Here is a 15,026-nt window from a genome sequence, read left to right on the forward strand (position 1 = left end):
TAATATATTTAACTTTGTCGCCACTGAGGGGTTATTATTTGAAATATTTTCCATATATTCTTTTTGGCGTCTTTTCATTTTTAGGTTGTTAACTTTACTCCAAATTTGACCTCCTTGCACCAATACTTTGTCTTCGCTTGACTAATACGACCCTTAACTTGACTCCTAACACAGTACTTCAATGATCAAATTTCTTCTTTTATGTAGTTTAGGACAAATTTTTTATGTTGCTAACGACCATTTAAATAATTGAAGTCAACCTTTACTCAGAATACTACCTCTCACCACTGATTTAAAAACTTTATTGAATATTTTGTTAAAACATTTTTGAATCTGAGTAGATTAATGAGATTCAAGTAATTTGGGAAACCTTTTCTTTTAAGCCTTTGGACATGGTTTTTTGGGCCTATTAGAGATGGGAAATTTTCGCGGAGCCAAGAATTGACGAGATAATTATGAAAGCGTCGGTTGTCTTATCCTATTTTAAAGAAACAACTGAGAAGAAGTGGAGTCTATCCCCATCAATTGTAACATCTGGTTACCAAAATACTACAGTAGCCTTCAAGTGAAGATGTACTGCCTCAAAATATAGCTTTCTTCAGACCAATAGTATACCGGCAATACAGGTCTAGAACTTACTGATTGTGCGCTTTACACTCTGACTTGTTGGGTCACGCGGGAACTGCAACATCGATGTGCTTGCTAGAGGAGGTATGTTTTCCCCAATTTCATCAGAGTAGGAACGAATGGGTACTCTGCTGATCTCTTAGGTATCAGATGTATGAATCTTTCGTGAACTTGACAAACGCTGATCAACAAGCAAAAGCTGTGCGGTAGCGAGATTCTTCTTAACCATAGTGGAATGCAAGAGGCCTTCTGAAGAACTTCCTCTTGGCAAAGTTATTCTACTCGTAATGGTAGGTGTTTAGACTGGACATTTTTGTAAGCAAATTGCTAAAGCTGTATGAAGGATAGCGATGTGAAATCATTTACGCACTCCCATCTTAAATGTACAGCTTTTGCTAGGCTTCGGTTTCAGCTTCTCGATAGCAAACCACGCGAAGTGGTTCGAAAAATATTAGCTACGTCAAAATTTTTTTTTCAGAAATATATTTTGGGAAATGTTCGAACTGTTATTCGAATTCAGGTCCAACATAATGCTAACCGATGACGATTCTATACCACCATCTTCTATTTTCCATGTAAACTTTATTCTAAAAATTCTAGAATTTTACCCATGAAATAAAAAAGGTGAGTGAACAATGAATAAAACTATGTTTCCCTTAGCAATGGCCTGTTTTGAAACATAATATTATTCTTAGAAAATGTTTTATTGTGTGCCTAAAATCAATCCACAGTATCACCGCGTATTGCTTCACTCTTGACACCATCCTCAGATTAATTGATTGTACAAATTGTAATATTCGATAATCTGAGCTTCAATAATACTTGAGTGTCATATAATTTTTCAAAAAAATTTAGTAGAAGATACACTCTTTAGGAGAGACTGTACATGATTGGAATACTAACTGGTCGCTGTCTGGTGTCGACACACGTCGGCAGAATATGGCTCATTGACTTACCAGATTAATATAACCTAACCTTAGTAGAAAATACGTGTCTTTTAACTTCAACTTCATGGTTTTATCAAATATTATATACATATACATATACAAGTATATATGGGATAACACACTTATAAATAATTGACAGTGAGACTATTTTCCTCATCTTTTAGGAACGTGAAGATAGAAGACTCTAACACAGAATCGCTAACAAAAGGATCCAATAATTCACACATAAGAGCACGAAGAGATAGAACAACCTTGCACATCCGCAAAAATATAGTTTTAACAAGCACTACAATAAATAAAAAAATCGAAAACATTTTATAATAAATACAAACAATGTTGTTATTAATCTTTTTTATTATACATTTCATAACTTTTTCCAATGCTACTGACTTGTAGAAACCGATCAATAAGAACTTCTAGGTTCCTATTTAAATGCTTTAAGTGTCTTTCTCCGTTTTATGATTTGGGAAAAATTTCTCAACCACGCTTACAAGTTCACATCTTGCAATTCCAATTTCTTCTCCAACGCATCGACCATCTTGCCGTTATGTTTGATGGTACGTAGCCACTGCACATACTCCGCTGGCAGACATGTCTCCAAAGCACCTTTCACAATAGTTTTCATATATGTTTTCGATGGCTGACGATCGTAGGGTATCTCTTCGGGTTTCAGGCATCGCACATCACCCGTTGGTTGGTTTGTTAAATGATAGGCGCGACACTCTATCAACTTGCCGCTGTTAAGCTCCAGTACCGGCACTGTGATCGGCACATAAATGCCATAGGAGACACCCTCTTGACTGAAACAGAGTTTGACTTAAATTCTTATGCTTAAAAAAATATATATTTTGCTTACTCATCTAAATCTTTTAAATTGCTGTTATCAATCTCCCAAATGGCGCCAAAAACACAGGAGTTCGCTTTGGGTACTATGGTCGCGGGCGCGCCATACCAAGTGCGGGAACTCGTATAGAAATCAAGTTGGTAATTCTGCAAAGTTAAGTATAAATATTTCTGTTACAGATGAGTTTCTTAAAGATGTTTATATATTACTTCCAGCTTCCCAGGTCCTATGCGCACCGCCGTTGGATTTTGTATATGTATTCTCTTGGCTAGAAGATTACTGCCAAAACCAAAGTAGTAAAACTTGGAAGACATCTGAAAAGCGAAAGATCATTATAAAATTTAAGTGTTATTATCAGGTAATTATTGAGTCGAAATCTGTAATAAAGTTAGTTTATTAAGTTCTTAAATTATTTCTAAAAACATATAGGGAATTGCAGAAATTCGTGTTTGAAGAGGAAATGTAAATAAAACAACTTGTCGAACATACTTATGTAAAACATTTATTGGTTAGTAATTGTTTAGCTACTTAGTCAAGTCTTGTTCAGGCATTAGAAATAAATTCTCTGAATCTTACATATGTAAAATTTTGCGAAGTTTTTTCTAAATATCATATAATAGTAATAGGTTCTTAGAAATTTTTATATGATTTCTGAGAGACGATGACGGAATAATAACCTATTGAAATTTTTTAATTGAAGAGTTTATTTAATTTCATCATCTAGCCACTTTGTAATTTTAAGCTTTCTGGATTGTAATAGCTTTCAAAAAGCTTTCATAACAAACAGCTGTTCACTAAAGTTTATTTAGTTGTCACTACTAACGCAGCTGTCAATTTACCTCCCCTTTAACATCATACAGAGAACGTATAATATAGAGAAGGTTCACGGGCAGCACTGTTCTACTACATTTCATTTTTTGGAGGGGTACTCGTTTCTATTAGTGGATTTCACCACAAAAGGAGGGGTACTCGTTTCTATAAGCGGATTTCACCAATATATAACAGGAGCGTCGAAAATAGCAGAATTGAGCATTTTCAGTGTTAAATGAGAAAAATTATGCTAATTTCAATGTACGCTTACAGATTCTCATATTTTCAACGCGCAAGCGACTATGGATATAATTTATGGATATTCTCCATATATTTGATAACAAAGCTCATATGTATATGTATATGTATATATGTATGTAAGTGCAATTTGACCCATTTAATGATGAATTCCATTAAATTTGCTGAAATGTATAATAAAGTCTTATTTGTATTATTACTTAAATATTTAATTAATATAATTATAATAATTATATGTATGTTTTTTAAGTTATATATTTATATACATACATACATATGTATTTATTTACTTTGGGTATTTGAAGTTTTGATAAAATCTTAAAAGTCATATGCATATAAATGTGTACATGTAAACAGATTTCAAAAAATCGTACGCATAAAGTTCACATATTCACATATGTATGTATGTAATTTTGTGTTCATGTAAACAAATTTGAAAGAATCATTCCCATTATGTTTGTAAATTTGTCTGTACACAATTTTGTATGGAAATATATACACCTATTGTTTCATACATAAGCTCCGTTGCCACGGACAACAAAATTTTGTCAAAAAGTCAATTGTAGAAAATCGGAGCTGTACCGATACCGCTTCCCTTGCCGCTGTACAGCTTCGCCCACAAACCAGCGTAAATATGTATGTTTGTGTATGAGCTTTCATACATATCAACGCAGCTGCGTAAAAATATTTCAGAATTACAAAACGTTTTTTACATTCGTAGACAAATACAGTCAATCCCGGTTATGTGCCGCAATCAAAGATACAGATTTTTGTAGTTTGTTAAAAATAAAAATATAATATGGTACATAAGCGACTGCGGATACTTAACCGAGTCGTACTTAAGACAATAATTTCTATGATATTTCAAAAAACAAATCGTGAGATGCGGCAAGATATAATATAGGCTGTTAAGAGTGATGAGGGAGAGATTTGATTTTCATTTAAGCGGAATACTACTTAGCCGGGATTGACTGTACACATGAATCAGAGGAATATTGAATATTTTCTTTGATATTTTCGCTGAAAAATATTTAAAATTGAAAACAAGAAATAAACTATGTTGTCATTTTTGTTATAATATATTTTAATATTTATTTTTGCGGGGTTGACACTTTTTCCTTCTCATACATTTCAGAAATATATTCAATTTATGATTTTTGGCTTTTGAAATCGTCGCGAAAAGACGCTTGTAGGCAAGGCATGCTCGGGGAGATGTAATGGCGTCTGCTTTTATGAATGAATCGAATATGCTTTTTGAAAGTACGTTTGCGTTCATGAATGAAAATTTTGTTGTTGTGTATTTTACTATAAAGTTTTACGTCGGCAATTGGCTGCCATATTGGTTTCTGATGCTATTTCAAATGATTGTTGTTTTTGTAGAATAATATTTGTAATTTTTGCGGGTGACATATCCACATGTGAACGCATGTAAGTATGTATGTTGTGTATGCATTGTTTGTGTGGGAATGTCAATTTTTGAAACTATTGTTGTTTTTCCAGAAGAATGTTTGTATTTTTTGATTTGCATGCGTACGCATATATTATTTGTGTGAGAATGTCATACGCACATACAAACATATGTGTGTACGTAAATATAGAGAAGCGCGCGCTTTTTATATTACTGATAAATGATAATATCTTGATTTGAAATGAAATTGATTTTTACTTGCATACATATCTGCAAGATAGATGCGTATGAAAGTTTTAACTGATAAGAGGTGTGATTTACATACATACTTACATACATCTGTATATGTATTATTATTGTAATATATTATGTTTTTAGGATATTACGATAATATTTCATATAAGTATGTACTTATGTATATAGCATATATACATACATGCATACAGAATTATATAATATTATCAAAGATAAGAAAGATTTAAAAAGTAGTTTTTATTTGGACATTAACTGCAAATATTACCTTGAAAATAGCATAATTTCATTACAATATTATCAATTTTGCATGAATTCACAAAAATTCGCAAAATGATATTCATATCAATTGATATGATAGCATGTAAACGTATAAAAATATAGGCAAAAGAGCAACATATGTCTGTAATAGCAATGTATATTTCCGAGCATAATTTTCATTGAATGCTCAGCTCTGTTCGCTCAGCACTGTTAACATTTCCCCTTCTCAGCCAAAAGTGGTGAAATCCACTAATAGGATTTTGTTAGCTCTTGACAGTTCACACGCTTGTCCGCAATTGAACCTTCTCTATATTATTGATGTGTCAAGTTCAATGTTTCATCGGCGAATGTCAAATGAACAGACGTGTAAAAGTTTTGTTTATCTCTTGATTTGAAGCAGAGAAATATTTGGAACTTTGTGACGGTTGTTGGAAGCTTTTTTCGTGTTAAATGTGCTTCTGCAAAAACAAAAGCGCTAAAAGCTTAGCTGTGTGTTGTGAATGAGGGTAAATAACAGAAAATTATAAAGAAGTTGCAATTATAAATGCAAATTGACTAAATTGCATGAAAACTTAATAAATTAGGTGCATACACTGTAAAAAAATGCATAAGAAGCAATTAAAATAATTATTTACACTGTAAAAAATTTGTGAATTTACTTTGAAATAATTGAAATGATTTTCCGGAATTATTAAATAATTTAATGTGAGAAATTTCGTTGGAGAAGTTAAATTGAATTCTTTATTCTATACATATTGATGCTTCCATTTTTTTATTTATCCTAAAAGAGAGTCTATTAAAATATAAACTTTTGAGTAAAATAAAAAAATAATTGTTAAAAATGTAGTCAAAAATTTATAATTTAAGTAAAACTTTAATTTTTAAAATTTATTTCAAAGAATTTATTATAAGAAAAATTCGTTTTTAACTATAAATTTTTATATTTTTATTAAAAAAATATTTACAAATATCTTATGTAATTAAAAATTGTATAAAAAAATTTCTAATAACTTTCCTTTAATAAAAGTAATATATTTTTTTCATTTTTTTAATATTTTATTTAATATTTTTTTATAATTTTATTAAACTCTACGGTATATACAAATCCTCCTTACAGTTTCTATTTTTTCATTGGTAAATATAAATTTTGAAATTTCTACATTTTTATAAACATCGCTATCCAACAGTTACTTCAATAATAATTAATGTGTTCGTTTTAAGAATTCAATTGCACGTCTTTCAAGTCCAAAATGGATCCAATTCATGGCCATTGTGCTTCACAGATTTCAGCCACTCAAAAAACAATGCCCGTCTCCTCTGCACCTTTCACCAAGCATTGCAAATAAGTTTTCGAAGGTTGACGGTTAAGGGGCACCTTATCGTCGTCGGAGAAACATTTAACGGTTTTTTCGGTTGATTAAAAAAATATTTACAAATATCTTATGTAATTAAAAATTGTATAAAAAAATTTCTAATAACTTTCCTTTAATAAAAAATAACATATTTTCAACAGTTTTTTAATATCTTTTTTAATATTTTTTTATAATTTTATTAAACTCTACGGTGTATATACAAATCACTTAAAATATAGTTTTTCATTGGTAAATATAAATTTTGAAATTTCTACATTTTTATAAACATTTATCACAGTTAATAACAACACTAATTAATGTGCTTGTTTTAAGAGTTCAGTTGCACATCTTTCAAGTCCAAAATTTGCTCCAAGTCCGGCGCTACATGGCCATTGTGCTTCACAGATTTCAGCCACTCAATATACCATGGCACAATGCCAGTCTCCTCTGCACCTTTCACCAAGCATTGCAAATAAGTTTTCGAAGGTTGCCGTTTAAGTGGCACCTTATCATCATCGGAGAAATCATTTAACGGTTTTTTCGGTTGATCGGCTAACAGATAAGCGCGTGCAGTGGCTACTGTATTATTCGACAGCAGCACAGGCAAGCTGGCTGCATAGTAAATGCCCTCGTGGACGCCTTCTTGGCTGCTCGGAAGAAGGGAAAATGTTAATTTTTTTTAATTCAGTATTGAATAAATAATTAGTTAAAATTTTTTTATCTAAATATTTAAAAAATTATTTTCTATAATTTAAATAAATAAAATAAATATAAAAAAATAGTTTTCATAGAATTTCAAAATTAAAATAAAAAATAAATGAAAATTTATTTTTTAAAAATCTATGAATATTTTTTTCAAAATATTTTTTTCCATAAAATATTAAAATTAATTTCTTAAAAATATAATTTTTTTTCAAAAATATATATTATTTTTTTCATAAAATATGAAAATTTATTTTTCAAAACATTTTTTTCTATAATAAATTTTTTTTTGAAAATTTTGTTCAAACATTTTTTTTTTTTGTAAAAAAAAATTTCAACTCACTCATCAATATCATCCAAATTGCTTAGAGATATCTCCCACAGTGTGCCATAAACGTACGCGCCAGGCATAGGCACAATAGTCGCTGGTGCACCACCCCAACGTTCCGTGTAGGTATTAAAATCCAATCGGTAATCCTTCAATATGCCCATACCGATTTTCACCGCAGTCGGATTTTGTATATGTATGCGTTTGGTCAACATATTGCTGCCGTAGCCGAAGTAGATGAAGTTATCTCCCACGCGCTCGGGTAAATCGCTTGGTATAACGTAAGCACTCAAGCAGGACCATAAGGATAATGGCAGTATTAACAGCAAACTATAGGAAAGCATTTCTCTAGATTTCAAGTTTTTAAATTTAGCACAATTTATTTACGAAATTTTTTGACTACTTTGTGTCTACACACTTGGTTTGTCTAATGTCGACTGCCAACACTTGAGTGGCTTACTGTTGTAGATAGCTTCGGTATGGCGTTTGAATTTGAATACTAAACTTGTATATATGTACGATTTCGCAATATATAATACATTTTTTCACTCACCTACTTTGTCATCTGTCGTTTTACATATATGTATACATTTTGTATTATTTTTTGACTTATTAGAATGAGCCTAGGTTGATATAATTGCTGATTTGCGCGCTACACTTTGTTCTACACATGAGAAGCATTTCTTGAGCTTTCTCAGTGTAATTTTGCTTCTGATAAATTTTCTCTCAGATATTACCTTTTTTAGTATTTATTTTCTTCTGAGTCTTTTTTATTGTGTTTTTCCAGTTTTTTTTTATCGAAATTATTCTAATGGTACTTTTTTTATGAAATACAGACAACCGATTACCGGTACAGAAAAAATAGTGCAGCGGTGTTTAATCACACAATCACGGAGGACTTGTTACAGGCCTGTGAAGCGAGGTAATACGCTCACCAAAAGTTTCCTTCAATAAATCGATTTTTTCGTTGACTATATGGAGGGTAGCGCCGTCTTGTTGAATCTAAAGGTCCAAGGTTGTTGGTTGTCCACATCAACATCTTCCACTTTAGGCTCGAAAAAGTCATTCATTATAGCTCTATAGGGTTCTTCAATGACTGTAACATTTTGAACAGCTTCATTTTTGAAGAAATATTGACTTATAATTCACCCCGCCTATAGAGCAAAACAAAGAGTGACATTTCGATAATGTAACGCCGTCTCAACAATGACTTGTGGATTATCATCATTCGAAATTTGACAATTTTATTTATTGCACAAAAAGTGAGAAAAAAGTGAGTTTCTTGTGATTATAGGGATCGGTGGTCAGCTCGTTTTGGATCCATTCCAGAACGTCCGACGTTATTGTAAGTATTTTCACTATGAAATGGCAAACCAAAGTGAGTATAAATCAAGTAGCAGCTCTCAAAAAGACCAACTCCAAAGAAAGCATTGCCTCATCAAAACCTCATATCTAAAAAACACCCGTTCGAAATATTATTAATATCACGGGAAGAAGCTCGTCTAGAAAAGCCCAAGCCAACTAATTATTCCAAGTCTTTATTGATATGATAGTCAAACAAATTATAAATGCAATAACATTTGCTAAAACTATATTTAAAACATGTTTTGAACTCATCAATATTGAAATGTAAATCACCTCTACATATTGTAATTGGATGGTGGTGTCAGTTAATACTTCCCCTTTTTTGTTTTTTTTTTGTGTTTGCCTCTCTTTTATTGCAAATCAATATGTTAGATAAGAAAGTTTGCGAAATAAGTAGTTCAGGGACAGGTTTAAGAAATAAATTTACATAAATTAATTTGGATTTGATTTCTTTTAAACAGCTTTATTAATCGGCATAATTAACAAGAAAAGGAGAATAAATGATTTCAAAACGAAAATAAATAAGATAAGAAGGTGAAAGCTGCGAAGTAAAATTATTTTTTTTTTTTAATTAAGTAATCATATAATTTTTTGTAATATTAATTAATTAGCAGATTTCGCACACTGAATCATTTCTTTAATATCAATGTACAAGTATATGAAATAATAAAAATATGCCAAAAACAATTCCAAGAAGAGTGCAGAGAGTCATTTTTTGTTATTATTTTTTTTTACTCTGAATGATTTGCATTAAACCTAAAATAATTATCGCTTTTTTGCTACTATTTCAGCAATTTAATAATATTATTATTTGTTATTGTTTAGATTGTGTACTTTGTTGTTTCGGTTATCTCGCGTCACTCGCGTAAGTGATGCTATTAATGAGTCTACAAACTGCGCGCTTACTTTAAATAGGAAATCTCCTTGATTTTTATTAAAGTTTGTGGGAAAGGTCGTCATCCATTCACGTCTAATAAAATCAAATTGGATTTAGTTTTATTTGGTTTGCGCGCAGCAGAAATATAAAGACTGATTTAATTTTGATAAGCTGGATTTTTTAGAGATAGAGATTCATATGTATGGTAAGCATGTGTGCATATACTTATGGTTGTCTATTCTTTTCAAACATACTACACAGGGTAAATATTTTGCATCAATTTAATTTTCTTGTTGAATCAAAATGTCATGCCAAGCCAAAAAATATAAGATAAGACTAATAAAACTAAGCAATATCAATTAAAATAAATTAAATTAAATATAGTAAAAGAAATTAAAATAAAATAAAATAAAATAAACCAAAATAGCAAATCCAGCCCCATTATGAGTTAAAAAATAAATAAAATAAATTTTATGGACTTTTAATTAAATACTCAAAACTGAATTTATAAATTTGAATATCGCAGATTGTAGATTTATTATTTTGGTCTTATAAAAATTGGTAAGAAAGTCATAAAAAAATATTTTTACCAACAATAATCGATAAATTTGAAACGCGACATGTTTCTGTAGACCTTACCTGCAAAAGCGAAATAGAATCGTAAATCGGTTGAAAATGTGTACCCATTTTATTACAATTATTCCTTGACACAGCATCCAGTATATGTACTATAGTATTTAATGATGTTTCACTTGTATTAGACGTGTTCGATGCCTCTGCCACGCGAATCACATTAAAACTGGGTTTTAATCGAGAATAAATAATGCGTAGTTTCTTAATTGCTAATTGGTGATAATATATAAAACGTAATATATTCATTAAAATTTTAATGTACGTATGTATATACTAATTACTTGCAGTTTTGAATTTTTTGAGAGATAAGAATTTCAGTGATTTACTGGATGGACTGGTATTCATTTGTTCAAAATATATTTGTGACATGTCTGTTTGTACACAATTATGTATAAATACTTTTCAAGACCCTAGATACCGAATATGTGGACCCCTATATCTATAGTTGACTTTTGTTCGAAAATATCGGCCAATGTGTGATAAATATAACTGAAAATAAGGGATAATCTTTCTTGTATAATGGCATGTCTGTATGTCAAATATAGGTTGTATAGGACAAATACTTCCGCTAGCCATCATATAAGAGGGGCCTAGCCCCTATATAACTAATATCAGAATTTGCGAACATACGGCTGACTTTACTCTATATGATTGGTTTTACGCCGTATAGTATTTCCCTGGCTTTGATTCTTGCTAGTTGCAAGAATATAAAATGTTAGGTTGCACCCGAATTTAGCCCTCCCCTACTTTTTTCAATATTATGCACTACTCACATCCTTCTTTTTAAGTTCTATTGTAAATATTTATAAAAGATTTGTTTTCAAACATGCATCTTTAGATACTTCAATTTCTCCATACAGGGTGCTGATGTAATTTTTGTATTTTGAATATCTTGCACAGGGTGCTAAAGTAATATGTTCTTGTTTTTAATAAAACGTACATATTTTTTGTTCGTACAGTACCTCAAACATCTCAATACATTAAAAAAACTGTGACAACTCTGTATGCATTGCACTGATACAGCCGGTTTTGGTATATGATAAGCGGTTTCCTGCACCATCCGCAATGCACAATAAATTAAAAATATATATATTTACCCAAGAATGAAAAAAGTAGCTTTCTGAAATATCTTGAACTGAGAACTGTTCAAATATTGTCTTGAAAAAAATTATTTACATATGTATATGTATTGTTCTGTAGAAATATATATTTTCTATTCCTCTGACACACTCTGTGTTTTAACAGCTGTTTTAACTTAGCAAAGACAAACTCCCTAACGGTTTGTTTAATTTCCCGTTATTTGTAGGTAGATGCCTATGCTAACCGCTCTTACTGTTAGATATTTGTGTATGTCCGAACTGTTAGATATTGTACTGTAAACGATACTTTCAAAATAACATGTGTAAAAATTAAAATTCACAGCCATCAGGGCGTATGAGTGATATTAATTTTAAGCCTCATAGTAGTTGGAAATTTATACGTTCAAGGGCATGAACACAAATACAATTTGTTTCGAAATAAAGCTATATGCGATTTTTAGAGATTAATAACATAATTTTTTGCCGTAATCGGATTTGTAGTAACTAATCTAAGTAGCAACAAAAAAGAAAGATATGAGGAGCATACTAGCAATATCAGTTTAGGTAGCTGATATGAGCTACTAAATGCATTTAATTGTAATAATATATCTGTATGTAGTCTTTATGGAACTTTATTTGAATGTTAACGTTTTTATTGAATTTCTAAATTATAAATAAAATTTCAAACACATTTTACGCCACTCAAGCCTACTGTGCATATTTATCAAATTGTATGAAACTCTAACTTATATGGGTTAAATACACCAGCAAATGTTTAAATGTGTACATACGTACACCATGTGTATTACACATATACCATATGTATTTCTATGTATTTATGTATTTTATGTAATACCCATATAGGCACATGCCTTCAACATATCCAAATAAATCACTAACCTCTTGTACACTTTAACTCACTTATCTTATTTTTTGCTGAGCTCTCGAAATGAAAAAATGACAAAATAATGATAAATGGATTCTTGCGGTGTCACCAACGAAATTTACACTGCCAACTTTTGTCACCAAATGTCATTGGCTGGTGTAAACAGTGCCCTCGTGCTATTGCGGTGAGGAACAATTCGAAGTCTGTTGACAAATATTTCCGATTATAAAATCACAGGCAACTGACAGATATGTACATCCTTATGTAGACTTATATTCTATCCTTATATGTATATGTTATACGTAAGCAGCATATGTGGAAGGCGCATGTTCATACTGATAAGTGTGTAGCTTGTGGCTGGCAGAAATAGGAAGTCGCTATGTTTAAGCCGTCATGATTTGGTTAAGACGAGGGTTCGCAAACGTATTTTGACTTCTCGGCACAAATTGGTTTCATATCACACATGTATAAATAAATATACAGATAATATTTATATGATTTTGTGCTAATATTTTTTTTTATTTTTTCTACAATTTAAATTTAAAGTGTTTTAGATTCCTTATTTGCATAAATACACGAGGAAAATAATATAAAGAGATAAAATAAATGGGAATTGAGGGAAATTGATATTTATATTTTTTTTTAATAAAAAAAAAACTTATTTTTAGCTTAAAAAAATACAAATACTTAAAATTATTATGCAATATTACTATATTAAAGTAATTTAATCGTCTTCTAAACCATATTGATTGATGTCAACGCCTTAAAATATACTTAAATAACGCACAAATGCGTGCTTAACTAAATTTCCCCAAAGGGAGTCATATTTCATAAAGTAAATTTACCAAACGGCATATAAATCATACTTTAAGGCACAATGTGGTGAGTAAAAGTTGATAGTGCCGTGAATTAGTTGCAAAAAGAGTTACGCTGTAATCAATCATCGCATGCGAGCGCGCTATTATACAAGTATGTACATATATATTTTTATATGTAAAGGAAGAACTCTTAAAGATATTCAGATATACATACATATCTATATTTGCAACGAAAGGTCATTGATTTCAATACAATAAATAAATTCAGACTTTTTGACACTAAAAGGTCGGTCGAGTAGGTTGCTACGAGAAAATATTTAAAGACAAAACTGTTTTTGAGCTAAGTGTAGTATAAATCAAATAGTCTTCAGATAAACACATACATTATCAAGTATATCGGAAAATAAGCGAAATGAATTAAGTTCAAAGAATGTGAGAAGTATTTTCAGTAGGATTTTTATAGCATAAACCAGCATAGATAAAAAATGATTGACTACCACTTTAGACTAACTATCATTAAGCTAAAATTGTAAGAACACCTTCAACATATTATTAGATATCGACCTTCACTAGTTTATAGTAAATCTTGAAAGATGTTCCTGAATTAAAAAAAAAAAAAAACTTAAAAAAAAACCAGAAAGTATAAAATTCTGTGGAAAATGCAATATATTTGTCTTCCTGGTGACATATGATATATAAATTCTTCCTATTTTAGAATCTATAGCTCACAAGAGTGGTGCCTAGACGATTCTAACAAAGTCTTAGTAAACGACAGTGTCTGAAATTTTCCTGGGACTGCTGATCATACAAGCTAACCGCCACATACTCAGAAGAATCTTGTGACGGTTTCAATATAAACGCACGGTTATAGGAAAATCCGACCTGACCTATAAATATGTGTGACCAAAAGAAGCAAACGTAAAAAGCCGAATATCTCGAGAAGTATTAATGATAGCGATTTTGACCTCAAACCTTTTTTGCAGCAAATAAAATTTCCTACAAGTTTGTCATGAACATTTTTTCCATAGCTCTTGTCATTTACGAGATATATACACAAAAAATGCGAATTTCGTGGAAAATTAAAGTTTAGAGCCCCGTACTACCTCGCCGGTGTGAGATTCGATTTTGTCGCAATGGGCATTTTTGTAGAGTTTTCAATTCTGAAGAATATGTGTCTAAAGTCAAAGCGATGCCATTAAATGCCTCTGAGCTATAGAAATTTAACGATAAAAAATCACGATTTTCGTGTATTTTCAATGGAAAATTTTTACATGCCTTGGTCCAGTGCTTAATGTTATTATTAAGCGCTCAAATTTTGAGAGATTTTTTTTAGGGCATTTCTAAGGAAATTTCATGAGGTAATTGAAAAAAATTAATAGTTAAAAAAAACACCCTAATACATATGCATATCTTTAATTTGTATTAAGTGGCAACACCTCGTATTTTTACTTTAAATAGATTTTATGTTAACACTTATTTAATTTTCAAATTGTACCCGAAAATAATTTTTCAAAATTATTGTAAGGTGGCAACTCTGTTTTCAATTCGTTTTGAAACAAGAGCATTGAAGAAATTTAGA

General features: G+C 30.7%; 2 protein-coding genes across 2 annotated transcripts; both read right to left on the reverse strand.

The window, feature by feature from the left end:
* Nucleotides 1-1,899: 1,899 nt before the first annotated feature.
* LOC105222125 (gamma-glutamylcyclotransferase) lies at nucleotides 1,900-3,620 on the reverse strand. Its single transcript, XM_049459396.1, has 4 exons — nucleotides 3,258-3,620; nucleotides 2,628-2,795; nucleotides 2,431-2,564; nucleotides 1,900-2,374 (listed from the first exon to the last, which is right to left on the reverse strand). Exons 2-4 carry the CDS (start codon nucleotides 2,730-2,732, stop codon nucleotides 2,062-2,064), a joined length of 552 nt encoding a protein of 183 aa, XP_049315353.1. The 5' UTR covers nucleotides 2,733-2,795; nucleotides 3,258-3,620; the 3' UTR covers nucleotides 1,900-2,061.
* A 3,361-nt stretch (nucleotides 3,621-6,981) lies between these two features.
* LOC115065834 (gamma-glutamylcyclotransferase) lies at nucleotides 6,982-8,229 on the reverse strand. The gene is made up of 2 exons (XM_029548639.2): nucleotides 7,805-8,229; nucleotides 6,982-7,406 (listed from the first exon to the last, which is right to left on the reverse strand). The coding sequence occupies exons 1-2, from the start codon at nucleotides 8,131-8,133 to the stop codon at nucleotides 7,088-7,090; spliced, it is 648 nt and encodes a 215-aa protein (XP_029404499.2). The 5' UTR covers nucleotides 8,134-8,229; the 3' UTR covers nucleotides 6,982-7,087.
* Between the last annotated feature and the right edge of the window lie 6,797 nt (nucleotides 8,230-15,026).

This window comes from Bactrocera dorsalis, chromosome 5, assembly GCF_023373825.1.
Source record: "Bactrocera dorsalis isolate Fly_Bdor chromosome 5, ASM2337382v1, whole genome shotgun sequence".
Classification (NCBI taxonomy): Eukaryota; Metazoa; Arthropoda; class Insecta; order Diptera; family Tephritidae; genus Bactrocera; species Bactrocera dorsalis.